Source organism: Vespa crabro, chromosome 10 (assembly GCF_910589235.1).
Source record: "Vespa crabro chromosome 10, iyVesCrab1.2, whole genome shotgun sequence".
Taxonomy (NCBI): Eukaryota; Metazoa; Arthropoda; class Insecta; order Hymenoptera; family Vespidae; genus Vespa; species Vespa crabro.
Window position 1 is genome coordinate 8,203,625 of NC_060964.1, and position 27,476 is coordinate 8,231,100.

General features: G+C 33.3%; 4 protein-coding genes across 10 annotated transcripts; 2 read left to right on the plus strand and 2 right to left on the minus strand.

The window, feature by feature from the left end:
* The first annotated feature begins 808 nt into the window (after positions 1-808).
* On the plus strand, positions 809-3,617 carry LOC124427317 (arylsulfatase B-like). Its single transcript, XM_046970085.1, has 8 exons — positions 809-1,189; positions 1,293-1,452; positions 1,571-1,806; positions 1,964-2,231; positions 2,311-2,468; positions 2,556-2,847; positions 2,924-3,201; positions 3,351-3,617. Exons 1-8 carry the CDS (start codon positions 1,022-1,024, stop codon positions 3,552-3,554), a joined length of 1,764 nt encoding a protein of 587 aa, XP_046826041.1. The 5' UTR covers positions 809-1,021; the 3' UTR covers positions 3,555-3,617.
* Positions 3,618-6,394: 2,777 nt separating this feature from the next.
* On the plus strand, positions 6,395-16,552 carry LOC124427476 (protein Wnt-11b-2-like). Of its 2 annotated transcripts, none has more exons than XM_046970440.1 (5): positions 6,395-6,880; positions 12,280-12,521; positions 13,158-13,510; positions 13,632-13,903; positions 15,931-16,552. In XM_046970440.1, the coding sequence occupies exons 1-5, from the start codon at positions 6,795-6,797 to the stop codon at positions 16,103-16,105; spliced, it is 1,128 nt and encodes a 375-aa protein (XP_046826396.1). In that variant the 5' UTR covers positions 6,395-6,794; the 3' UTR covers positions 16,106-16,552. The 2 variants fall into 2 exon arrangements, with proteins under 2 accessions (XP_046826396.1, XP_046826397.1); XM_046970441.1 differs by lacking the exon at positions 6,395-6,880 and adding an exon at positions 10,344-10,737.
* Positions 16,553-16,554: 2 nt separating this feature from the next.
* LOC124427475 (EF-hand domain-containing family member C2) lies at positions 16,555-19,878 on the minus strand. Of its 2 annotated transcripts, XM_046970438.1 has the most exons (13): positions 19,773-19,878; positions 19,527-19,685; positions 19,298-19,448; positions 18,957-19,180; positions 18,638-18,883; positions 18,328-18,554; positions 18,048-18,239; positions 17,828-17,970; positions 17,561-17,757; positions 17,225-17,481; positions 16,968-17,147; positions 16,799-16,901; positions 16,555-16,707 (listed from the first exon to the last, which is right to left on the minus strand). In XM_046970438.1, the coding sequence occupies exons 1-13, from the start codon at positions 19,824-19,826 to the stop codon at positions 16,555-16,557; spliced, it is 2,286 nt and encodes a 761-aa protein (XP_046826394.1). In that variant the 5' UTR covers positions 19,827-19,878. The 2 variants fall into 2 exon arrangements, with proteins under 2 accessions (XP_046826394.1, XP_046826395.1); XM_046970439.1 differs by lacking the exons at positions 19,527-19,685; positions 19,773-19,878 and having other exon boundaries at positions 16,555-16,901; positions 19,290-19,495.
* Positions 19,879-20,605: 727 nt separating this feature from the next.
* LOC124427237 (extended synaptotagmin-1) lies at positions 20,606-27,467 on the minus strand. Of its 5 annotated transcripts, none has more exons than XM_046969860.1 (17): positions 27,336-27,467; positions 26,589-26,986; positions 26,362-26,502; positions 26,175-26,251; positions 26,041-26,107; positions 25,815-25,960; positions 25,576-25,696; positions 25,338-25,508; positions 24,000-24,097; positions 22,774-22,822; positions 22,617-22,706; positions 22,459-22,545; positions 22,157-22,315; positions 21,907-22,059; positions 21,694-21,817; positions 21,307-21,598; positions 20,606-21,216 (listed from the first exon to the last, which is right to left on the minus strand). In XM_046969860.1, exons 2-17 carry the CDS (start codon positions 26,919-26,921, stop codon positions 20,889-20,891), a joined length of 2,436 nt encoding a protein of 811 aa, XP_046825816.1. In that variant the 5' UTR covers positions 26,922-26,986; positions 27,336-27,467; the 3' UTR covers positions 20,606-20,888. The 5 variants fall into 5 exon arrangements, with proteins under 5 accessions (XP_046825816.1, XP_046825818.1, XP_046825814.1 ...); XM_046969862.1 differs by lacking the exon at positions 24,000-24,097 and adding an exon at positions 23,475-23,566 and having other exon boundaries at positions 27,240-27,357; XM_046969858.1 differs by having other exon boundaries at positions 27,240-27,357.
* Positions 27,468-27,476: the final 9 nt, after the last annotated feature.

A 27,476-nucleotide genomic window follows, 5' to 3' on the forward strand; every position in this document is an offset into this window, starting at 1 on the left:
ACTTTATAGCCGATTTAAATCTAATCGAAGGATTTCAATCGTAAATTTGAATTAGAATTACGTAAGAAAATAATGCGATTAATCCAAGCATTAGCAAATACATTTTATGATTTATAGAATTTAAGTGATTTTTTTATAAACATTTTTTGCAAACATATTCGTATTGATGCATTAGTTTATATACTCGACTATAATATAGCATATATGTTTGAAATTTTAAAACATACAGATTCTATCGCGTATTTTCGCGATATAATATTAATTTCCGAATCGATTATATCCAGAGTGGTTTGACGATAGTTTAATTAGTATTCGATTAAACGACACGATATGCAATAATTAAATGATCGTTGTAATTACAGCAAAACAGTTTGTTCTATTAAGAACACAATGGTTATATCTTGAACCACATTCAATATTTATAATAAAATAAAATAAATTCAAACCTTCTTAATGTTTTTTTCGTTCGAAATTTCATTGCAAATAAATCATAATAATTGTGTGTTATTTTGATAACTAATCAGCATGATAAACTTAATCATGTAAAAAACTGACATAGTATATTTACAATGATATCGCGTGTATATATATATATATATATATATATATATATATATATACACATATATACATAAAATTAAGTGGCAAGCATTAAAAAAATAAAGAAACATTTTAAAAAGATATAATTCTATAGGTATATAAGCAAATATATGAAATATATATGACACAAAGATAATATTCTTAAGGAAATTATTGTGGTGAAAGTTTTACGTGCTCATGAGCAACAGAGCCGTTTATCTATTAAAAGTAATGGTATGGACAGTATATGTAGCCCGTGTGCTTGCGTGAATGGCAGTAGTCCTCGACAAGCGCTTAGTGAAATATCATTAGGAACGTGCTCGCGGATTCGCATATAATACGTTTTATCGTTTAAGAAAATTTCTCAAATTCAAAGTGAAAAATATAAAAGTATAAAAAGAAACGTCTTTTTTCTTTTAATAAAATCTTTTTAATAATTTCAATGATGAAAAGAAGAAAGTCCAACCATATGACTCATTTCTCGCCAATGGTTCCTTTCTTCATTTTAATATGCAGTTGTTTATTGGTCAGATCTACAAAAGTTGAAGATATTTATTACAGTTCATTCTCGCGTCGTCCCAACATTATCGTCATTATAGCCGATGATCTTGTAAGAAAATTATATGTATTATTGTCGTATAGTTAGCATCGTTGACTGGTTAAGTGTCACTCCTTTTCCTTTTCTATTTTTCTTTTCTTTTTTTCTTTTTTAGGGATGGAACGATATAAGTTTCCATGGAGCAGATCAAATACCTACGCCAAACATAGATGCTTTGGCTTATAATGGTGTGATTTTACAAAGGAATTACGTATTACCCACGTGTACACCTTCGAGAACGGCTTTTTTAACCGGACGTTATCCCATTAGACAAGGTAAGTATCCTATAAAGTTATACTTATTTATAAAAAAAGAAGATGGAAAAGTAATAAAGAAGTTATAAAGATTTAAAAAAGTAATAAAGATTTTGATCTTGAATTTTATCTTAAACAGGTATGCAAGGTTATCCATTAAAAGCTGGCGAACAACGTGCCATACCAGAAAAGTTTAAACTGTTACCCGGATATCTTAAAGATTTGGGATATGCGACTCATCTTGTTGGAAAATGGCACGTAGGATATTACGCGCCAAAATATACACCAGCTAATCGAGGCTTTGATACATTTTTTGGCTATTACAATGGTTGCATTGAATATTTCAACCATACCGTCACAGAGTTGCAATATAAAGTAAGTTTATTTATTATTACGATGGAAAGAAAAACCGGGATCACGATTACCGATCGATATATTTTCTGACGTATCTCGTCTGATATGTTTATATTCTCGTTAATATTACAATTATAAATTAATGGGTGATATCACACGTTACCAATCTCGTTTCTAGAAACACACGGGAAATGATTTACATTGTGACAAACCAAAGAAACTTTCTCCTGAATTTAGAACCGGTTATTTCACCGATCTTATAACTGAGGAAGCTGAAAAAATAATTTCCACGCATAATCCGGCTAAACCGTTGTATCTTCAAATAGCTCATCTTGCCTGTCATTCCAGTGGTCTTGACAACGGCGATGAATTGCAAGTTCCAGATTTGAACAAAGTTAATACCGATTTTGGTTATATCAAAGATATGAATAGAAGAAAATTCGCTGGTAAGTTAATAACGAATCGAGTTTATTTGTTAATTTTATTCATCGATGAGTTTAATATTTTTTCTTTTGACTTTTACAGGTGTGCTAAATGCTCTTGATCAGTCTGTAGGCCGAGTAGTAGATGCATTACAAAGGGCTAAACTGTTGGAAAATTCGATAATTTTATTTACCAGTGATAACGGAGCACAAACCGAAGGGTTCCTGAAAAATCATGGATCGAATTATCCGTTACGAGGGGTAATACGGACATACCGCTTTCTCTCTCTCTCTCTCTCTCTCTCTTGTTTTCGACGTGTTTCTCAACTTATTAATATCTTTTATCAGATGAAGTTCACTATGTTCGAAGGAGGTGTTCGAGTACCCGGTTGTATCTATTCGCCATTAATAAGAAGACCTTCTAGGATTTATAATCATCTAATTCATATAACAGACTGGTTACCAACATTATATTCGGCTGCCCGTGGTAATGTTTATTATATGAAAGATTTTGATGGTATTGATCAATGGAATACAATTAGGAATGATAAACGGAGCAAGCGAAATTCTCTTCTGGTAAATATCGATGAGAAAATCGGCGAGGAATCTGCTATTATTGGAAAATACAAGCTGATCAAACGTAATTAACATTTTTATTAGATAAATAAAATACATTAGATGGATTAATTTGATTATTGATGAATTTTGATATGTAGGTAAAACTATTAATAATGGGAATTATTATGGCGATGATGGCGTAGATGATTCATATCCAAGATATAACGTAACAAATGTTATGTCTTCGCTCGTAGCTCGTGCCATTTCAATTATTTCCAATAATAAATTAACAGAGGATAAAATCAAAAGCCTTCGTCAGAGTATCAAGATATCTTGCAAACATCCGACCGACTTAAGAAATTGTACGAAGGATTGTTTATACAACATTTTTGACGATCCATGCGAAACTAAGGATATTTCTGAGTATTATCCGAAGGTAAAAGAAAAAGAAAAGAAAAAAGAACATTTATCATTTGCATTTATACATTTAATATTACATATATATATATATATATATATATATATATATATATATATAATATATTAATATATTTAATAATAATACTTAACGAATAAAATTTACAGATCGTGACCAAATTACATAAATACATCGATGGGTATAGAAAAGTTCTTGTGCAGCAAACGAATTATCCCCTTGATCAAGCTTCTTTTCCTGAAAACTTTAATGGCACATGGATGCCTTGGCTAGAAGATAATTTAAATCTAATACCACAGAATTATATTTCATGTCAAGAATTTCTATGTGGCGTGCCATCGCTAATAGTGTGACTCTCGATAAAATTTTCCTCGAGTTGATGTATCTCGATAATAAATCATATTTCCTCTATAAAATACTAAAACTTTTCTTTCAATTTTTACATATTGATATATTGCGCGCGTGTCTGCGCGTATATATAATAATTATAATAATTTCTCAATGCTATTAATAACTCGTCGTTTCTTGAACTTTCGATAATTAAAATTTTTACTTTTTACCTTGATCCTAAATACGATGTCCTATTATTAAGAAAGCCTTCGAACTTGTCGCGGATAAGGTCGCATTTTTTTTTTTTATCGATATCATAATATATAGATTATGTAAATATAAAGTGTTCCTGTCGAAAGAGAAAGGCATGATAAAAACTTTTCACCGGTAAATTGTGCTACGAAGCGAATGATTTTCCGATTTTCTTAGACTTTAAGAAATTCGAAAGTAAGCGAAGAATGTTTGTTATGTATATCAAGTCTGGCCTTTGAGATAATGTAGCAGCACGTGGTATGCGAGAATGTCGTCGTTTGGGACGATATGCCAAATTCTAATTTCGCCGTACATTGATACTTTGTTTTGGTTCCTTTGTCATCCTTTTAGCATCTTCTTAGCATCCTCCAGGAGCATTCTGTCGGTTTCACGGCTCATTTAGCGATCAAGCTTGGAGGGCAGACTCGAAAATTAGGCACAGACTCTTAAGCAGAGACGCGTTCTCGCTTTCTTTGCGTAGATACGCCGCGTGGAAAGAAAATCTCGAAGTAGAGGAGGGACTGTGTTTCGCATCGAGACACCGTCATCGTCCTCGACATAGTCGTTGCCATAGTCATCTCCGTGAGGATGCGCGGAGGGTCTCCGAGAGGTCTAAGCCGCTTTTAATAGCCGAGCAGCTGTCGCCGGATCCGCTTGCCCCCTTTTTATGGCCGATGTCTTCGACGACGAATAATGCCGGAAAATAATCTCCGTTCACCGACGTCGTTTACCGGCCAAAAGCAATATTTTCAACTTCTTTACTTTTTCCAAGATCTTCTCGCTACCAACAGCAGAACTCTATTAATAATAGCTAATCAATGTTTCCCTAAACAAATTAGACGATTTATATCATTTTATACGATATAATGTCAATTAACGTGCTTCCAATTAATTTCCTTCCGATTGGTATTCCTCTAAGCCGATTAAAAAAAAGAAAAAGAAGAAGAAGAAAAGAAAAAGAAATAATACGAAGGAAAAGGGACGTCATTTCGAAGCGAACGTTCAAGCGTGCAATTATTTTCCTGATGTCGATGGTCCTGTAGCCGATTCGAAGACGACTTGAAACGATTCCTTACTTTTTCGTGTCTTCGACGGTAAAAGGCAATGTGTCCTTCTTACTGGCTCGACGAAAACCGATTGAACCGAATTGTTCCCCACTCTGAAACTCACCACCATTCATGCCGATAATTAGTACGATCTCCCTCACAATGCCGAACGAGCATCTTCTTTTCTTTACCCTTTTTTCATCCTACCGTCGTTTCCTGCCCTCGTCGCTCCACCCCCTTCGTCGATAAATAATCCTCTGTCAGACGTTCATTACGTCGTTAAGTTTCGGCTCGAACTTATCCACCCTCTTTCGCCTTTCCAAGCCCATCTAGTACTTCTACCTGCTTCGCTAACTACCACCGCGAGTAGTATTAACTACTTGGACCGAACCGATAAATACCTATTTTTCCGCTTTTCCTCATTTCGATATCCTAAAATGGGCTATGGAATAAGACGATCGACATACACAAGTATAGCTATACATATTCCATGACTTTGCATAAATTTTTTCTTTCTCTCAAAAAATGTCTTTCATCTATATTGTGCAAAGAAAAACACGATTTATTCTTTATCCCAGAGATACTTTATTAACGGAGTGGATTACGGATTAGGAAGAAAAGCGATAGCGGAAAAGTGATAAATTGTTTCGAGTGTGCCTCCTCATCTCGAGGGAAAATCCTTCTAAAAAAAAGTAAAGGATACGCTCGTTAAATCCATTTTCCATGGAGGTCCTCTCATCGTCCGAAGTACCGATACTCATTCTTCTTTCGTAATGTAACGGGAATACGACGTTTTATTCTTTTTTCTTTCTTTTTTTTTCCCCTCTCTTCTTTTTTCTTTCTCTTCTTCTTTCCGCTTGGACATATCAGAAAATGAGAAGATTAGGGAATCTATAATTATCGTTAGATATAAATGTCGTGAGATCATTCGATCATCTATATACCTATAACCAGTTAAATACTAAAACGATTATCCTTCAACTATCTATTTCTGTTATTTACGAACTTGATTCGACGGATGATTGAAATGAAATCAAAGAAAATAAAGAACGATGGCCGACAGAATATGTCAGATTGATAAGAAAGTTTCGAAGATAATAAGTATCCCGAAGATATTTCGACTTTTCAGTCAAGATCGCGAACTCGACTGAGGGATTTTTCACTGGCTGCATCCCCTCGACGTCTTGTCGTTGTCCTTCACTCATCGAAGAAATTGAAGGAAGGAAGGAAGGAAGGAAGGAAAGAAAGAAAGAAAGGAAGGAAGGAAGGAAGAAAGAGGCGGAGGAAAAGAGGATTCCACCTCCAGTGGATCGACGAATCCTGCGGGTTCTATCGATGTATCGTAGTAAACCCTCTCTCTCTCTCTCTCTCTCTCTCTCTCTCTCTCTCTCTCTTTCTCTCTGACGCTGTTGGTCTCTCTCTCTCTCTCTCTCTCTCTCTCTCTCTCTCACGCGCACTGTTGGACACCTGCGAGCACGCAGACTCGCGGTGCACCGGAAACTCGTTCGAGATCGTCTCGAGGAACGCCGCGCTCGTGTCAGATCCTTCAGGATCGCGCGGGCCGACGCACGAGGACGAGGCAGGCTACTAGTAGTCCGTTCCTTCCCTTTGAACGGTACGAACGACTAACCGAGATTCTCCTTCGTCATTTTCGAATTTATCATTTATCATTTATAAAAAAAAGGAAAAATTAATTAAGAGATAAAAAGTGATAAAGGAAGGAAGAAGAAGGTGTGTACGCGGACACGAAAAGTGTTCGAGGGAGAGATCGAGAAAAGAAAAATCGATAAAGGACCGTGCGATAATGTTACTTCGTTACTATCCTCTTTTCGTTCATATCCATCATCGTCACCGAGAGGAAGATCTCTTCTTCGCTGACGCGAAAACGATCCGAAAGGGAAGAAGTTCGTGAATTCGCAGGTAGCGCATTAGCCTCCTCTTCTAGAATGTGAAGGCACGACGAAAATGCACTTAACGAAGGGAAGCGTTCCGAAAGTCTGCCTGTTGTTGCTACTTTTTTTCCTACAAGGTGGCAGGTGCATCAAGTGGCTGTGAGTATACCTTTTGCATGGTTCTTTTTTTCTTTGTCTTCTTTTTTTTCTTTTGTTTTTTGTTTTTTTTTTTGGTGAGGGGGTGATTTTTTATTATTGCTGTTGTTGTTCTTTTTCTGTGTTTTTATTTTTATCTTCCTTTCATCTTCCCTTTCGTATCTTTTTATTCACACGGCTGGATCACGGAGCAATCTTTTCTCCGACGAATTCGAAGATTAATGTAGGTTCTTTAATGAGAAAGAAATAGATTGCCGTTGGAAAAAAAGAAAAATCGTTTATGAGAGGAGCTAGAGGGAAGGAGGGAGATAGGAGGGTGGTCATCGTGGTGGTAGTGGTGGTGGCGATGTAGGTGTAGGAGGAGGGAGCGGCAAGAACTAAGGAGCGCCAAGAGCGTCCTTAAGAACGAACGATCTCTTTGGATTATCAGAAAAGAATATCAAAAGGAATGAAAGTTGAGAATCGACGTGTCATCGATGCCGTCTCCATCTTATCGTATAGAGAATGTTTCTTTTTTTTTAGTGTTTTTTTTCTTCTTTTTTTTCCATAAGGAAAAACGATCGAACGTTCAAAAACTTAATTATTCTTTTTAACAACGACTAGCAATTTACGTTGGTCCGCATATAGCTCGTTAAAAACGAAATAAACTTTATACGTAGGTAGTACGTAAGAATGGAGTAACTCTTTATGACCTCTTTAAATGTTTGGCGCGCGTCTTAATCGATCGTTCTTTCAGGAATTTTATGACCGCTGTAAAAAAAAAAGAAAAAAAAGAGGTTACGTAGCAGATATAACGTATTTAAATAAGATAATATTAATATATATATATATATATATATATATATAAATAAATATAGATATTGTTAAATAGCAATTTACAAACAAAACTTAAAAGATTAGTTCGAATATTAATCATTAATATCAATATGACAAATGTCAATCGTATCATTGTCGAATCGGTGTTATCTAAGCATGCATTTAGAGGAATAGTGAATTTAGTTGATAAGTAAATACATATATATGTAAGTAAATACGTAGGTATCTGAGAATCTTTTAAGAAAGATCCACGCGATGAGAGCATGCGCGAAAGTTTTACGAGATCTCATCTATCATAATCTCGTCCCCCGTTTCTTTTCAAAGCGATTACCTTTGTGAACCGTACACGAGGATATCTTCGCTATCGTGGACGATGAACGAAAGTAAGAAAAAGAGAAAAAGACGAAGGAGAAGAAGAAGAAGAAGAAGAAGAAGTAAACGGACAGGTCCTTCTCTTTCGACGCGTGTTGTTCCGTGGCGCGATTTAATTTCATCGTTCGCGGATCGCCAGGAGGAGAGGGGGAGAGGTTAAGGCGGGGTGTAGAAAAGGAGGGGAACCGGTAGGGGTGCTCGCTTCCTGGCTGGATGATGAATGGAGAAGCGATGGTAGTTTTGCGTGCAAAACCAAAATCCGAGAGGTACGGAGAAAACAACGAAAGGAAAAGACGAACCAGACTTGGTTGTTCGTTCTAAGAGAGAAGGAGAAGGGGAGGAACGGGCCGGAGGCAAGGCGGGTAGAAGATTAGGGGTTGCCCACGAATCGTGATTTATAAAGACCACGCTATGCCACGCCACGCTATGCCACGTTACGCCAAGCCACACCATGCCGGACCTCTCTCCCTTCTAGAAATCTCCTCTCTCTTTTGTTTATAATCATTGCGTCCGACAATGACGAATAATCGAAGGGTGACTCCGAACATCGAACGTCACGATTCGTTTCGCTCATCTTCGAAGGAACGCAACGAATCGAGCTGTCCGTTCATTCATCGAATCTCTTCGATCGAATGATTCGATTACAAAAAGAGAAAAAAGAAAAAAGGCAAAAATCGTCCACACATCCTCGAGAGAAAATTATATAAATAAGGTATATTTATTTTATGTTTCTTTTCCGCACAACGGGTGAATGAACGTTCGATGGTTATGCCCGACGTTTGCAACACCTATCTTCGTTAATCATCACGATGAAAAAATCAAAGATCATTCTTCTTCTTCTTCTTCTCCTTCTTCTCCTTTCCCAACTCGAAACCTTTCAGACGTTCGTTTCAGACGCGGATACCTACATTCTGATTCTCGCGATCGAGGATCGATTTGTTATAATTTGCGATCACACTTGACTTGCGAAAGCGACCTATCAATGTCCGTTGAATTTCATGAAGAAAGTTTACTAAATCGACGACATTGAATCATTCATGATGACTAATTTTATCAACCTTTTTTTTTATAAATATTTTCAAGGAAAGTATATATCTACCTATGTACTACCCTGCCTATCGTTTGACATTAAAGAAGCGTTAACTTTAATGCGGTCGTTTTTCTAATTTCTTTCGAATTTAGATGAGACAGAGGGCGGATTATATTTTGAAAATTTCTACCTACGTATTCGAATAGGTAGGATGTTCGCTTTGCGTAATTCAAATCCCAATGGAACCTGGCCTATTATCATGCTTATAAACATCGTATTTTACGATTGAAACGTCGAAAGCAATTTTAAAGTCTCGTACGAGAAAAGAACACGCGATAACTGATATTTTGAATCATAGTGATAAAGAAGTAAACGAATATGAATAGTTCCTCCGGCGATGCAAATAAAATTGGTATAATCATTATATTAACGATTAGAATCTAATAGGTATAACAAAAGTATAGTTTAAGCTCCTTATTAAACGTACTCGATTTATACACGAGTTCTTTGAAAAAACAAAAATATGTTGGAGATACCTGGTTGTATATTATCGACGAGCTATCGAGGAGCTTTCAAGAAGCTTCCAATGCAAGTATTTCGAATATGATAATATAGAATTGTATGCGGTAATTGGCCTCGTAAAGACGACACTTTATTATAGCAAGAGTCAAAACGAATTTCGATATTGCCAACAAATTGGTAGGAAACTTGTAGGCTCGTGGTATAGAATTCATGAAGCTTAACGGAGGCTTAACATTGCACATTTTCATAAGAATGCAAAGATTTTTGAAAGTCCATGAAACCTCCGAATCGACTCGTGGAGAACGATATACCTATCAACGTATTATAATGGATGCACGTGTGCGTTCTCTTCGATTTATGAACACACTTATCCGGTAGGTGTGACCGTGAATGGAAAGAGGTATCTTGTATGGCGATTTCATCGGACTGAAAAAAGAGAAAAAAAGAAAAAAAAAGAAACAAGAAAGAATAAAGAGAAGAGAAATCGTAGGAACGAAGCGTCTCGAACACGCTCGAAGGCGAAACGTGAGTCGGTATGAGTACTCGGGATCTTTATGCATAGATAGGTATTTATTAGATCACAAAGCGTTCCCTAAGGTGTATGTATTTTAAGAGAACGAGATGGAAAATGTAGATACAAATAGGATACATGTCGTATAATCTTTGCCAAATGGATTACAAGTGGGAAGAGAGATTGAAAGTGGACGTAGACGAGACGGAAAGAAATTATAACTAATTTCACGATATCGCGGATAGAATATTTGTCGTGGCAGTAGTCCCTGTACTTGGAAGTGTATTTTAGATATTGGTTCGTGTCAATTGGGATTACGATCCATTGACACTCTCATTTCAAAACATTCCTTATGGAAGAAGGAATAGGAGGAGTAGCTACGTATATGACAACACTTTAAATCACTCGACGAATCGATTATTTAAATTAGTTAATACGAGGCAACGGTAGTAAGCGGTTAGGCTCATTCTTCTTCTTGATGCTGCTCGTAAATCGGAGTACGATATTTAACGTGCGTATGCCCCGAAGGTAGTGCGAGTAGTGGTGATACATAAGGCGAACGAAAATCGTATCTAGTCCGTAACCGGACTGTTCGCATACATATATAAGGTATATATACATATATTTTGTTCCTCTTTCATGCTGGTATGGTTCGACTGCCTGTCGAACATTCCTATTGCTCGTTAAATATTATTTCTTATATTTCTCCATTTCTCCGCCTGTCAAGTTATCTAACTGTTTACAAGCATCCTCTTAGGAATTCATACTCTCTTTTAATATGAATGAAAAAGTTCGTAAAAATCTTACCCAGTGAGAATTTTTAATCTCACGCTATTACGTCGTCCGACTTCCGTATCTACCAAACTGATCTGTCAGGTTTATCTATGTATATTGATGAAAGGATTAGTTTTTTTTCTTGATTGTTTCGATTTGTATGTAGGATGGAAACGATTTAAACGATGTATCGTGTATAATAATTGTCAGTGTCGATATTTACAAGAGCTTACCAGATTATTAATATCTGGTATTCGTTCGCGTCTAGTTACGATAAATCAACAGTTCATTCATAGTTATTCCTACGAGACCCGTTGACTAGGTGGTCTCGAAAGAAAGCCTGTTCTATAACGATCGCGACGAAATAAAAGAAATTTTGTTTGATCTACGTGTTTTATATTGTCGAATGTTATGACCCTCGACGTTGGAGAAATATAAGACGAAAAAAGGAAGAGAGAAAAAAGAAATTAAAAAAGAGAAAAAGAAAGAAAAAAAAAAAAAATAAATATACACAAAAATGGACTCCCGCATTTTTACGTTTAATGAGATTTTGTAAAGATCGAATCGCGAAGTGAAAAACAAGATGAAAAGTGACGAAATAACGAGTCGCTTAATGAAACGTCGTGTGTATCCGATCAGATTTAAATCTTGTATTAAAACGAGGTGAGGTAAAAAAATGTAGCTACCGTAATAGTGGTAGAATACGATGTGAATTACATTCGAGTATTATAATAATTACCGCCTGCGAATGAGACTACTTAAGGCGGCTAATTTACATGATTGCACGTTCAAGCATTAAACGTCAATTACGAGCCATCGAACCCCGACTTCCCCCTCGCTCTACACGTCAAGCGTTGAAAGTTTTGCACGCTACGGGCAGCATCCGCCGTATTTCTTCTTCGATGCTCGATACTTTTTCTTTTTCGAATTCTTTTTTTTTGTCCCCCGATGGATGCTACATCGAAGCGATAAACAAACGAGTCGGATCGCTCCCGATAACGAGTTCATAATTTGGTGCTTTCCTTTCTTCCTCTCTCTCTCTCTCTCTCTCTCTCTCTCTCTCTCTCTTTCTTTTTTCCTTCCTTCTTTTTTCTCTTTTATCTTTCTTCGAAAGAAAGAAACGATGGTCACGGCTATTCTCGGCAAATACGTCTAAGAAATTACACTCGTTTCCTTCGTACGAAGATCCGTTAGATCAATAAAGAAACAAATTTTTGTTAAATTTCAAATAGCCGCATAAATTTTATTTCTCTTATAAATAAATAGATAAAATTCCATTATTGTTACGGTTAATAAATCTCTTCCAAAAATGTTGTTTTACTCTCAATTGCAAAAATTGGATTTCTCATGCAATTCTTCTTTTATTGTTTGATTCAGAGCTCTCGGTCGCATGGCCGATGCTCGAACGTGGACAAAGGACTCTTGCACCAACGCCAAGAGCTCTGGTCTTCTCGAAAGAAAACAGGCGCGAGCTTGCAGGGCAACTCCCGATGTAATGCCTAGTCTGGTCCAAGCCGCGAGGGATACTTCGATCGTTTGTCAACAAGCATTCAGACATCGTCGTTGGAATTGTAGTAGCATCGAGGGTGCTCCTAATTATACTCCCGAATTACTAACAGGTACAATTGCATTTATACAATTTCTCATTCATAACGATGGATATACTTTGATTCACATCCGACGTCAATCATTTGTGTGATTAACGTAATAGCCAATGTTAAGAGTCAATTGGTTCGAGTCGATAGGTTAATCCGTACCAATTGTAAACTGGAAAAACGGGAAAGCAAATTAGCGATCGTACCTTCTCATTTTAATGTTCTTCCTTTCGCGTGACTATGTCTCCATTCCTATATAAAATGCTCTCAGCACGGCAGGATCTTTTACTAACGAGAAAAAACCAAAGAGAGCGTTTGCTTTCTCTCGCTCGTAGGTAATAGTTCACCGATATATATGTATGTATGTATGTATGTATGCAGCTACTAGGGAAGCCGATTCTTTGCGATTCGATTTCGAAGTCATTGTTCGTAATCGGCTTATTTCAATTATTTCAATTTGATCCGAAGAGAAATATGTAAAGATATAGATTTGACGCGAGTTGGCATCGATAAAAGATATTCACGGTACATATTTATGTTATATACAGTCCTGTACATACATATATACATGCATATATACATACGTACGTACGATAAAAGAAAAAGATGGAATCGAAGAGAAGAGTTTGAGGAGATCGGCTGATATCTTTTATTGTCAAGGAACGAGAGAGCAAGCATTCGTTTATGCGATGTCGGCGGCAGCGGCTGTCTGGAGATTGGCAAGGGGTTGTGCATTAGGCAACTTAGCGGCTTGCTCCTGTGCAACACCACCAAGAAAGGAGCCACCTTCTCCATCGGCCTTAGTATCTTCCTCCTCGCTAGCGACGGCAACTATGTCATTTGGTGGACTAACCGGTAGGAATACATTCAAGTGGGGTGGTTGCGGTGACGACGTTAGATCTGCCTCGAGGATGGCCAAAAGATTTCTTCAGGGTGCGACTCCTCCGGGTACCGGACCAACAGCCAAATTTTTACACGCCGTTAATATGCATAACAACAGAGCCGGACGAAGAGTAAATTTTTCTATCCATCTATATATCAATTTATCTACTTGATTATTTTTTTTTGGTTCTTTTCTTTTTCCTTTTTTATGCAATTGAACGGCCAATACATCCAACGACCACGTTCAAACAGGCAGTGGAGCAGTCATTAACTTTGGAGTGCAAATGCCACGGCGTTTCCGGTTCTTGCAGCGTCCGTACTTGTTGGAGAGGTTTAGGTTCTTCCGGTCCTTCCGTAGCTGGAACTCGTCTTCTTCGAAGGTATGCCACCGCCGCCGAAGTTAAACCTAGATCCGGTGGTAGGCTGCCACCTCTCTATCATCACGATAATCTATTGTATACCACCAAGAGTCCAGATTATTGTCTTCCGGACAAGAAAAGGGGTAGCCTTGGAACCATAGGCAGGTGAGTCTGGACCGTACCATTCGTATCGTATTCGTATTCAAAGTTGAAAGGAAACGGAACTAAACTAAAAACGTCCATTAAATGCGAACCTTTTTCGACCATCATCCTATTGTTACTTTTCTTTGTCTTTTTTTTTTTTTTTTTTTTTTTTTCTTATCGGTTTAATGTCTTACTTTAAACGCCGTTTAAATGTTTCTCGCTAGAGAAACCGAGAACCAAGGAAGAATCTACCAAGATCGAGCTCGTACGATTTTTAAACGAAAGAAGAAAGCAAGTAGGGAATGGATAGGATAAAAGGGAAAAGAAAACACGTAAACTCGAGAACGAGTCCAGGTGTACGTCGTAAAGCCACATTATGGCGGCGCTAATGGCTTCGCACTGTGCTTTCGTACAGACGATGGTCTATAACGGAAATTACGTCGAAAAGCGCGTGCAATAAAACCAGACGAGCGCACCACTAACTCTGTATTTTCGCGAATGCTTCTTATCATCGAAATTAAAAACATTTAGGATTTATTTTACGTGACCACGCACGATAACTTTCTTATAATCAAAATGATATTATTTGAAATTTCGATAAAAATAATTTGAAATATGTTGACGAATCGTAAAGAAGTTGTTGACCGACAGGCTTCTTCATAAATATAATGTATAGGAATTTGCACGAGAGTATGGTAGAAAGATGGGCGGAGAAGTGTTTCCAAATGATTTCAAAAGTCGTGCCCATTCATTGTTCGGACCCTTCGAAAAGGGCTCTTTGTGACGGTGATTGCATTCGTTACGGATTTTCCGGCGGTACGACCGAAAGAAGCTCTTGTACTCGTCGTCCTGAGTTATTCACGCCTCTTACTGTCTCTTTCTTTGTCTCCATCTCTTTCCCTTTCTCTCCCTCTCTCTCTCTCTCTCTCTCTCTCTCTCTCTCTCTCTCTCTCTCTTTCTCCCCGTCTTTCTGAAGTGAATTAAGATCACCCACGATACGCGTTCTCGGAACAGCGAACAACTCTTCACGTGTACACTCGTGTGCTCTCCGAAGAAATCGAAGAAATAGGGGGACGCGTGTATGGAAGCGTCTTGGATGATCCTTTGTTTAGTTGTATCCGGTTCATAAATCATCACGGACTCGTGAATCAGCTCGTGAACGACCGATACATACAAATTAATCTCTCATTGTTCCAGCCTCGAGGCTATGTTCGAACGGAAGAATGATCCATAGACGATCACTTTTATAACGTGTATCTGTGTATTTATGATTTTCTTTAGTCTTTGATTCTACAAACGAGATGATTTATAACATGTATAATCTTTCTAATGAAATATAACGACTTTTTCCCCTCGATCAATTCGTAGAACGAATCGATTAAATTCGATAATCTTTCACATTTCCCTTAATCGAGAAGGGACAACCAAGTCAGATACTTCAAAACATTTCCAACCAGTTCGCTTCTTACAGGCAGTAATTAAAAGGCTACGTATAATTATACAAAGTGGGTGTGGTGAATGCTTATTACGAGAGAACCCGTAAGACGTATGCTTTTTCGAATCTTTTTTTTGGATGGTGCAGAAGCCTTGGATGATGTGTAATAAGTTTACCGTCAAAACGAAAACGTGAAAAGGTATTATTTTAGCGTCGTGATGGAAATATTCGAATAAATCATTAAAAAAATATTTCAGAAAGTGCATGGACTATCGTGTTTTTCTTTTCTTTTTTTTGTTTTTTTGTTTCTTTTTTTTTTTTTTTTTCTTTTATAAACGTTTCGTTCAATAATATCAACTTTTACTTTATGTTTCAAATAACGAACCATATAATTAGAATATTTGTTTTTAATTACACTACGTGTAATATTCGTTCAAGTGTCATGCGATAGTCATTTTTGTAAAGAGTTAATAGCTATCTTTCAAAGGATCAATATATGTACGTACACAGATGGATACGTACATACATGAATAAGATATTTATCGTTAAAAATGTTCTTCGAAATATTTAATATTAATTATAATTACTTGTACGTTATAATGATTGATTACAGGCAATGTAATGGCAGTAGCACGGGTTACGAGGGTTGCGAGTATCTTTGTTGCGGTCGAGGTCACGTTACGAGAACCGAAGAGATTCTCGAAAGATGCAATTGCAAGTACATAAGTTGCTGCTACGTCAAGTGCAAGACATGTAGAAGAATCGTGGAGACTTACGAGTGCAATTGAACTATCGAATCTTACAAAAGATTACGGATTAATCTCTTTTACGAGATAATATTATTTATGCATTTTTCTGCAATATTTATTACGTACCGTGTCTTTTATGTCGTTGCTTAAACGTAATATAGTTAATATTAATATAGGCACGACTAATTTTTCTAATCGAAACGGTATAGAGAACGATTGTATTTCGTGTGTACGTAGAATTGTCATACGTATATTTGTATTTGATTTAATTGGTCCGTATAATTAAATATTCTGTATAAAATTAGATATCGTGTAGCGAAATGATGCGATAAATGATAAGTATCATTTTAGTATGTCGATAAGTATAATATCGTAGCTCGAAAATACTGTAAATAGAATGGAGCATGCGCGCTCGCGCGATTTTCATGTTTTACGTTAGAAATATCAATCTGCAAAATAAATAACATTTTATTAGGTGTGCTAATATTTCATTTCTTCGCTTCACAATTTTCTTTTTCTTTATCTTCGTTGAATTCTAACGTGTCATCGTCGCTTTTTATATTGAGATCCTTTATAAAGCAATGCCAATCTATACCGGCTCCACAATCCGGTTCTTTCTCTGACGCCCACCATAATGCTGTCTGACAAGAGATTATTAATGAAAAAAAAAAAAAAAAAAAAAGAAAAAAAACGTGTCAAATATAACGTCTCAACAAATAATAAAATAAATACCTTAATATTTATAGGAATCGCAGGAGGCAAAGGATTGATTTTAACGTCGATAAATTCCATTAGATCGTTGTAATCTATTTTACCATCCGTATCTTTGCGTAAGCTTTATAAATTATAACGATAATTATTAATACATTTATAAAAATGACAAAATACTCTGAATACTTACTGATCCAATATCGAATTTATCAGTTCGATGTCAAGAGGTATTCTGCAACTACGTAAAACAGTATAAACCGTGTTTCGAGGTAAGTAACCGGTTCTTCCTCTATCCCAATGCAAAAGATCCTCCTTTAATCGAACAGCTTCGTTCCATATATTTCGATGAAGTTCAGTGTGAACCAATTGTCTAAATCAAATGTCATCAATTTCGATTTCATTTTCCAATTTAATTTGATTCCCTTGGAAATTAAACAATTAATTTACCTAACATATTCTCTCGTATGAAATTCTTTCTTTTCGTGAGAGGAATAATGCCTGGCAATTGTAATTATTTCGTGCTCCGTTATTTTATCCCCTAAGTATATGCACAATGCCTTTTTAAATTTATCATACTCCAACGTTTGAACTTTATGATCAGCCGGGATTGAAGGCGGTGAATGATTTTGAATAAATTCCTTGTATACAGGCGTTAATGTTTCTTTAAGTTTTTCCATGATCAATTTGATATTTGCCTTTGGAAACTATCGATAAGTGATAATACAATTTATATAAGTCTTGAATAAAATCATTCGTCGGAATCGTTCGTAAAAAAATCTTTACCATTTTACTATTTAATTCCATGTAACGAAGAGCATAAATATCGGCCGATATAATCGAGAAATAAAACTCATGTATATTCAAGCATGCTCCGATATAAAAATCTTTTGGCTTATAATATTCTGGCTTTTTACTCGAGAATATATTCTGTTTAGGAAGCATTACAGGCATTTTTTTCAAAAATAAACACCTTCTAAATCCTAAAAAAAATAGATTCATAAAATCAAATACTCTAAAGGAGATTAAGAACTTGTTAGTTAGAATCTTTACCTGAATTTCTTTTCGTCAATTCAAATATAGATATCGAATCATCTGTAAGATAATATCTTACGATAAATTGTCTCTCTAAATTTTCTGGTATTTTCGAAATCATTTGTGCTCTGAATCTTAAAACATGACTGTCGAAGCCCTGCCTTTTCGTAGAAGAATCGAAATGCAATGAAGAAAAAAGAAATATAAAAAGAACGATTTTTTAAAATAAAAAACATACTTATCGTAATATAGAAATTTAATAAAATCTGTTTGTGGTGCTTTCGGTATTATTGATAGACAATTTCCAAGTGAATCTTCGTAAGTACCGAAGCCATTATAGGGTGGTATATATCTCTCTACCGGTTGACATATCTCATCTTTCTTTTGCGGTTTTTCCAATGCAGTAAAATCGTTTAAGCCATATTTGGTTCTAAATAAAATTATATATAAATCTCAATAAAATTGAAATCTCTCATAAAATGAAAATCTCTTTCCACAAATTCTATAAATTATATCACCTGTAATATTCCTTTGTGAACGCATCCATATCCGTTATAATGACAATTCTTCCAAAAATATTCATTTTAGCACCTATAGATAATTCATTATCCTTATAATACACTTTCTTCGTTTCTCCCGTATTCAAGGCGTCTATCATCATATGGCTTTGATTAATATCATCACCTATTACATTCAAAATCGTATAGGGATCACCCGCACCGATTGGATCCAAACCCGAATAAAACTAAAAAACGTAGAATATTTTTATATATGTCGATGAACGAACGAATTAATCGATTTTACAAATATATCAAAACGCTACTTTACTTTTGGTATTTTCATTCTTTTAACAAGCATAAATCCAGAATCTCTTCCAGAATTGGCTGCTACATTTTCCTTGATCTCCATCGTACCGTCAGCAAGATAATAATGAATTTCAAGATCATGTATAATACCATGAACACTTTCTGTATCGTCCCAATATCCATAAAATCTAAGTACTTGTCTATCGTACTTTAGAAAATTACGAAGATGATCGAGTTTGTGACTTTTTGGTTTTTTTGGAAATGTTGGCTATATACAAATAATTATGTCAGTTCGATAAATGAGACTGGATTTATATATATATCATTGTTTCCAAGCTTACGATTTTTCGTGCTTCAATGTATGGATCTATCGGGATTTTTATAGGATCCGGTACTGGTATTCCCATGCGATTTAAAAATCGTCTTGTAAATTTATCACAATTTACGATTTTGTATACCCTACCAAATATCTCTGGTTCTTTACCGATATTTAAATCGATAATATCATAAAATTTGTATCTTATTGGATCAGGCATTGGAATTCTTTGACGTCTTACCAGAACACCTAAGAATAAGTATTAAATATAAATACGTATAATGTATATATATATATATATATCTTTTTAACATTATAAATACGCATGTTAAAAATATAATATCCAAAGGTGATGCACCATTGAACCTTGTTCTAAGCCACTATTATCTACGATTGGTTCCGATATTTTCATTGTCCCGTCTTCTAAGAAAAAGCTTATCGTAACCACGCGAATTTGAAAAGAGGATTTCCATCTTTCTTGTACGGTCTCTTGGTAATACGCTTCGAACATCAATCTCTAAAGTTAATAATGAAATAATTCATATTAAGGCATTTTCAGATACATTTTGATTGATTTGGTAATTGGTTCATATACTTGGCCATCGTATGCTATCCATGGTGGTAACTCCTGTACTTCACCGCGTGGGTAAATCGATGGATAACGACCGAAATCGGACTTCTTTTCCGTAAGATAATAAACGTCATTATGTATTTTGTCGAAGTATTGACTTCTATGAAATTTTGTACGGCCGAGCTGTAGAAAAACAATGAATCTTTTTGTTTTTTCTTCTTATCGAATATTTTATAATTATTACGTGTAAAATCACAAAAGGGATCTTACGTTCCTATCAAAGCTGAATCCAGGCAGACAAGGTAATACAGGTGCCCGTAACATTTTTCAATTAACGTTTTTTCAATAATTAAAAATACGTAAATTTGTTGGAACTATAATAAATTGATCTAATGTGTTCATTAAATAAAAGAAGATACTTTGTGGCACTTCGTAACCATTGTGGATATAAGGAAACCAAATGAACGGAGTACTTATTTACTGGTGTTGTTGCCTTGGTAATATGTAAAAGCGATAATACATTTCTCTTCCTCTTACAGATACATACTTATTTCTTTATTTTTGTTTTTGTCATATAAAATCGTATTTTTTTTAATTACTTTAAAAATAATCCAATGCCTTATGTTTTGCGTTACGTTTTATTTTTTATTGTTATCAATGATTTATGCCAACATCATATTTATTTTATGTGTTGCTACATATTTATATATAAGAAAAAGATGATACATATATTATTAATATATATATATATATATTAATTTTTCTATAATATAGAAAAAAATCTTCTATAAATATAATATATAAGAATTTTTAGTAAATCGTTGTTTTTTTTTTTTTTGTTAGTATACTTTCAAAATTACAGATCATTATAAATATTTCTAATAAATAATAGCAAATAGAATGTCATCTTGTAAATGGAAAATATGTATATGATAAGGCAGCATATATTCTTTCCATTATATTATAAATGCATTTTGGTTATTTTTAAGCGTAATTAGTTAGTAACATATTCATAATTAAGTACAAGATAAAATAAAGATCAATGATAAACAGAATTAAATTAATAAATGACAAAATTATATATAAAAAAGTAATGTAAAGTATTGAAGTCATACATTGGTTTTATTGATTGGATTTGAAATAAAATTGATTTAAATTGAATGAAATTAAACATGACGTCATAATAATCTGGACGGTAAAGTATACTATTTAAGGTTTGATTCATTATCACTTTCCTGAAATGATATCATTAATAGCACCACAGATCACTTCTTGTATAATATAAAAAGCTACGAGTGTCGATAAATTGAGACACGTGCACAGCGCATAAGGTTGCATTTTAATTTCATTTATCATCATTATTACTTATTTTTTATTTTTTTTTTTTTAATCTTTTATCTCTGGCTGTAAATCGTACCAAGTAGTTACTGTTTTAGTAACATCGATCTCGCTTAAATTTAAATGAAGTTGTCCCATAACATTGCTACCAGTAGAAAGCCAACCTTTCTGTGTACAAACAGAAATTTCTAAGACGCGTGTATTTAAATCTGCTTGCGATACGACGTATTCAAACTTCTCATCAAATATTGGATTGCAATTGTCTTTAATTATAGCAGTTTTACGCTTAGTTTCTTTGTGCTTATCCGGAAGAAGATAAAGTTTTACATACGGATCTGGTATGTTAGTGGGATCATTTTGTGGAAGTGGCAGATGGCTGTAACAGGAGAGAAAAAAAAAACGAAAATAAAATATTTACTTTTCTTATATTATACGAATGAGCGATTTTAAAAATGAAAATACTTACGCAATTCTGTGAATATCAATAATAAGTTTTTGCCTTTGAATACTATATCGTAACGTTAATTGTATCCTTCCTAATTTCGATTCCCCGGCAGAGGATGTAGTACTTGGAGTTCTATGAATAAGTCCTACGGATGGTGAATAAGAAAGCGAAGGTGCGCTATTAGAGATAACATTTTCTTCTTCTGGTTGTGAAATTATTTCTTCAATTGGTGCTGTTGACGTAGATTCGGTATTAAGAGGTAAACTGTTAATTGATTCCTTTGAAGATTGCTTTTTAAGAGGACTAGGCGGTACTAAAATAGAAATAGAATCGACGAGTTAATTTAAGAGAATGCTTTTTATATACGTCAAGAAGAAAAGTAGATATAATGGATTTTAATAAACGTACCACTCGTTGAAATAATGTTACTGATATTAGATTCTTGACGATTAATTTTTTTATTGAATTCATTAACATTTTGATCATCTTCATCTTCTTCTGACGTAGATTCTGGTTGTTCGTATTTGAGGATCTATAATGAACAGATAATTTTTGATTATTTTTAGACTTATATAGATTATTTTTGTTTTTTAACATATACTTATCTATATAATTACATACACTTAATGACATGGATAAGACGAGTTTACTATCTGTTTCTGCCATTTGTAAATCGTATGGTTGTTGACCAACCTCAAGATTATCTTTCTCAATAAGTAAAGAAATCTTATAAGACATTTCTCCAATTATCATAATAGTCTTCTCATCGATTATCTAAATAAACGATTATGTAAAAATTAAAATCACTAATGAAATATTTTTTTAAATACATATAAGATTGCGAGTTTAATATATTTGAATAAATAAAAACCTTAATATGCATTATGCTAGACTCTGGATTGCTGACTAGAAAAGTAAATCCTTGTTCCCATACTGGATCACATGATCTTAATATGGTATTCGTTCGTTGGATTTGACCACCGACACTTGCTTCAAGATACACGTCGGGTTGTTTATTCCCTCGAACATACTAAAATATAATTCATATTTATATTGTCATTATAATAAAGTAAAAAAACATAATCTCAGCCTTCTCTCTCTCTCTCTCTCTCTCTATATATATATATATATATATATATATATATATATATATATATATATGTATAATCTTACAGGTAAATTTTTTGCTGAATCTATATAGATTATAAGAACGGCCGTGCTCATTGATGTTACACGAAGTTCTTGGGTCTCTACTAATGCCTACAAGAAAAATTAGTATTATTTATCTTATGTAAAAAAAAAAAAAAGAAATTTTAATACATTATACTTACAGCCTGCAAATCAGCTACATTTTTAGAAAGTTGAAGCCATGTCAATCGTAGATGAATCATACCATGTTTTGCTTGTTCCAATGATACCCACTGCACAATAAAGTCAATCATCATTAAATGATAAACATATTAATATTCGAAATATTTATCAACATACCGTGTCTAGAATTCCCTTCTTTTTAACACGATTAACTTCTATGGTAGCCCTATATAAATTTAGAATATGTACTAATTATAGAATTTTTTTGAAAGCTTAGTGATTGCTAATATTCCTTTTTATATCTGTATTTGTTTTTAAAAGCAAAATAAATGTTGCATTCAATGATATATGAATAAAACCTATGTGATAATTATACACTATATACATCATGTAAAGCAATAAACATATAGTAGCAAAAATAAATATATACAGCTGTGATATATATAATTACACTTTAATCTTGCTATTAATATTTCAAAAATAATGATATAACAACAGTTATATCATTAATTATTAATCATACATGCAACATGCCATGGTACATTTTACTCTGTAGAAGTATTTCTTTTTAAATAAATATTATAATAAGTAAAGTAGAATAAGAGTAATATGGTGACATGAATCTGAAAAATAAAGATTTCTTTTATCCGGAGCTAGATAGTATGTTTACATGAAACATTGTATAATATTTAAAAATTGTCATGTATGTATACAGAATTATAATTCTTTTGTATGACTCATGCATTATAAAAAAGTTTGATACTATCCCTAGTACACCGTAGAAATACAAACAATAAGGGAATAGAATAGATTTTCATACTATTCTCTAAGAAATTTCAAGTGGAATCACATAGTATACTTGGTACAAGTAGCAATACCTGCCAAGTGGGTCATCCTGACCAGTGTTGTCTTTGTCAAAGAGCTGGGTAACCACGGTGTTGTAAGCTCCCAAACCCTCTTCCACTATAAACTGGCATCAGATAAATAGTTATAGTTTTACTTCTTCCTACTTTAAGTCACCTAATCACTCTGCTGTTCTAACTTAAAATTAGAATAAAAAAAAAAAAAAAAAAAAACGAAAACACTAAGAGGGGAAAAAAAGAAGAAAAAAGAAAAAAGAAAAAACATTATATTGTTTAAGAAAACATATTGAAGTAATCCGATAAAATCATAAAATAATAAGAAAAAATTATTTAGATGGACAATTGTTAATTTTTCATATTCCACAATATACAGCTAAAAATTTATATATACAAAATATAGATACAATTATAGAAATTATTAATTAAAAAACTAATTTAACATACAAAAAGCACACACCATTATAATTGAAATTAGCATAAGCATTTTAATTTTAATTGATTCTTATTAAATGGTGTTATCATTTAATAAGACATTACTACCTGCCAAGAAAGTCATCAAATCGCATAGAAGGAAAACTTGGATCCCAATCCCAAAGGGACACCACAGCTTCTTGTTTAATGCATGAACTGATCATAGCCTGTGTGTCAATATTATGAAGTGAAATATATAAAATTGAAAATACTACTTCGATAGATTTAAATATGTATGCATGTATTTGTATAAACCAACAGTTATATTGTCGCATATGATTTTGAATATTATAAATAGATATATATATTTTTTTTCTAAATTCCCAATAAATTGTTTCTTCACATGTATTAGTTATCCAAAAATATATTTAGTAGAAAGCATTATTGAAAACCACATAAACAATTGATACCACATAGAAATGATATATTCATGCACTGGTTAAACATGCTTTTAAAAACAGAAACATTACCTATAATTTCACTTTTTACACGAACATGCAAGTATTTTACTGTAATATAAATGCTGACAAAAATTATTTAAGAAAAAAGCAGCTGGTAATGAAAAAATATGTAAATGATAAGATCAATATATATATATATATATATACAATAAAAGTACAAATGGTATTGTATTAATGTACACATAGGTATATGTAGATTTACAAGGATTTTAACTTTTTTTTTTCATTATAAAAAATTATAAAAAAGAATATATAGTTCATTATAAAAGGAATGTAGTTATATATTATGAAAATTACGATAATCGTGAACTTTTTATTAAAATTAACAAATAGTATATATTATTTTATCATACCTTCCAAGGCTTTCATCGCCCTTAGTATCATCATAGTCCCATACAAGCACTGTCAGTTGCTGAGCGATGGCCGATGAGATGGCACACTGGTCCACATAATGTGTCACACATCACATACACACATACATACTGAATTGTGATATTAAATTAAAGTAACATGTACTAAGATGTTCCCGATCTATACTTTCAAGAAAAGCTGATATAACTCTTAGAAGCAAAGGAAACTTGTAACATAAACATGACATATATGAAAGAGGAGTAATTTTATGTTTAAGCAATTATTAGTAGATATTAGAGAGATGAGAAGTGTTAGAATAGTTGTATCTTTATGATGAAACTAAAATAAAATTCATATCATTTTTCTATAAGATTTAAATATATTATTTATCAAATAATCAATAAATAAAAAAATGCTTATAAAATATGAATTTGAGTGAACGTAATTGTTTCTTTAATAATAGAGGATGTATCTTACCATTCAATAGATCTTGATGAAAAAACATCTTATAATGTAATAAATTGCAGTGAAGCTCATGCATTTTATATATTGTTAATAATCTATATGATTGATTAATGAAAAAAATTGATCATACCTCACACCAAAAGTCCCATTGTGGATTAACGGTATTGTCGATTGTTTTGGTTCTAAATTGTTGAGCACCAACATTTATAATAGCATATGGATCAGATTTGCCTTTACCCAACATACCAATATCTTTCTTCATAAGATGTTTTGCTTCAATAACATGAATTCTCAGAATACCCTATCAAATTAAAATAATTAAAAATAAATTACATATATTAGAAATGAAATAGTTAATTGGATTTTACCTCAGGTTCAGGAATCTTCAATGTTTCTACTGGTATTTGTTCGCTCAAAGGAATGACAATTTTATTTGGCAACACCACAATTGCAGCTATTTGTTCTATAATTGTTTTTCTTAAAGTCTCACTATACACATAATATTTCATATTAATGCAATTAAAAAAAAAAAAAAAAAAGTAAACAAATAATGCTATAGCATAATTAAATATTATTTTGTTCTATGTGGAAATACTAAGCATTGTACCTAAAACCAGGAAGATCAAGTACATCAGCTACTCCTACTAGATTAAAATTGATTGCTGGTACATTTAAAAAGAAGACCTGTACTCCTCCAATTATTGGTATCACTGATATTATTGGTTTCATGACAACACGCATTAGACCTCGAAGCTAATATAATAATAATTATATAATAAAAATTCATAAGGATTTTTATGCTTTAAGATATGGACATTTTTCAAAAGACTTACTTGAAAATTTTTGATACCACCTTTTATATTCCCAACAGAAAATGTAATATCACAATCTCCAGCATACCTAGAAACGTAATCATATAAATAAGAATATTTAACTGAAGCTCATTTAATAGAAATTAAATACAAACATCACATCTGCATCCAAGATGATTTCATTTCTTGAAGTATTTTTATCATATACTTTTATTCCATAGATTTTGAGAGGCTGAAATAATGGAAAAACAAAAGAGAAAAAAAGAGAGAAAAAAAGAGAGAAAAAAAAAAGAAAAAATAAATATTTATAGATTACATAAATGTTTGTATAATATAACTTACAATTCGACCTAAGACTAATCTTTCAAATTGAAACCCCTTTATCTTATAATCGGCTAGCTTTTGGACAATAGATGGCTCTATTGTTTGCTTACAAAGTTCACGAGCATACTGATTAATACTTGGCCAAACCTTATACAATATCTAAAAATAGAAAATATATACAAATGATAAAAATAATATATATATATATATTAATATTAATAAAGTTCAAAATAAATAAATCCTACCCTATTTAGCCATTCAGCTCTATCGAAATCAGGGAAATAAACCCATGATGGTAATTCATCCATTCTTTTTCCAATCAATTCTTTTTCATTAGCCAATATACTAGCTTGTGCAGTAATTGCTCTTAGCTGTTGATCTTTCTGTCGTTCTGATTTCCATACAAAAACCATAATAGGACAAAGCAACCATGCTAAATTTATATTCATGTATCCGCAACCCCATATAATACCAGCAGTTGTTAACTTTATAAAGAACGATGTAACTAATGAAGATATATTCATGTATGGCCAAGTATTTGGTTTAGATACTTTATTTTCATTCGGTTCAGCTTCCATAATTATGATCTTGTAATTACGTCAATATTTTTTCTCTACTTAAATGGTCTATATTTTTAATCTTCCTAGGAAATAAAAGCGTTATTTTTATGTTAAGAAATATTATTAATTCTATTATAAAAAGAAAAAAGAAAAAAAAAAAAAGAAAAAAAGAGAAGAGAAAGAATAGAATAATGTATGATAAATATTACGTTAAGTATATTTTCACATTGAATAGAAAATTAATGTTTGCAGGATATAAAAAGAAAAAGCATGATTAATAGTTTATAGCAATTGGTTGTTGTTAGCATTTGCAAGAATATAATACAAGTTGCTTACGCTTATAATAAAACGCTTAGCATTCCTTTTAATTGTACTAACAATGAAGAGATGACGCCGATAGTAAATCGTTTTTAGCTATTAGTCATTTCTTACCTTTTCAAGGCCGATAAGATAAATCTGATATTTCAAAGATACCCCTGAAGTGTTCTACAAATTGTAAACTTCTACGCTGACGTCAGTAGTCAGCTGATTATCTGAAGTTGTCTCCTCAATATATTTGTCAAGACGCCATTG

What these genes read in the sequence shown, in the direction of transcription:
- LOC124427317 (XM_046970085.1), top strand. Translation starts at nt 1,022, where the DNA reads ATGATGAAAAGAAGAAAGTCCAACCATATGACTCATTTCTCGCCAATG. An exon ending in TCATTATAGCCGATGATCTT is followed by an intron (nt 1,190 to 1,292) that starts GTAAGAAAATTA and finishes TTTCTTTTTTAG; the next exon opens with GGATGGAACGATATAAGTTT. An exon ending in GAATAGAAGAAAATTCGCTG is followed by an intron (nt 2,232 to 2,310) that starts GTAAGTTAATAA and finishes TGACTTTTACAG; the next exon opens with GTGTGCTAAATGCTCTTGAT.
- LOC124427476 (XM_046970440.1), top strand. Translation starts at nt 6,795, where the DNA reads ATGCACTTAACGAAGGGAAGCGTTCCGAAAGTCTGCCTGTTGTTGCTA. An exon ending in GGCAGGTGCATCAAGTGGCT is followed by an intron (nt 6,881 to 12,279) that starts GTGAGTATACCT and finishes TGTTTGATTCAG; the next exon opens with AGCTCTCGGTCGCATGGCCG. An exon ending in ACAACAGAGCCGGACGAAGA is followed by an intron (nt 13,511 to 13,631) that starts GTAAATTTTTCT and finishes ACGTTCAAACAG; the next exon opens with GCAGTGGAGCAGTCATTAAC.
- LOC124427475 (XM_046970438.1), bottom strand. Translation starts at nt 19,826, where the DNA reads ATGTTACGGGCACCTGTATTACCTTGTCTGCCTGGATTCAGCTTTGAT. An exon ending in TTCACAAAGGAATATTACAG is followed by an intron (nt 18,240 to 18,327) that starts GTGATATAATTT and finishes AATTTTATTTAG; the next exon opens with AACCAAATATGGCTTAAACG. An exon ending in CATACGAGAGAATATGTTAG is followed by an intron (nt 17,148 to 17,224) that starts GTAAATTAATTG and finishes CATTTGATTTAG; the next exon opens with ACAATTGGTTCACACTGAAC.
- LOC124427237 (XM_046969860.1), bottom strand. Translation starts at nt 26,921, where the DNA reads ATGGAAGCTGAACCGAATGAAAATAAAGTATCTAAACCAAATACTTGG. An exon ending in GAGCTGAATGGCTAAATAGG is followed by an intron (nt 26,503 to 26,588) that starts GTAGGATTTATT and finishes TTCTATTTTTAG; the next exon opens with ATATTGTATAAGGTTTGGCC. An exon ending in GTGGTATCAAAAATTTTCAA is followed by an intron (nt 25,961 to 26,040) that starts GTAAGTCTTTTG and finishes TTATTATATTAG; the next exon opens with CTTCGAGGTCTAATGCGTGT.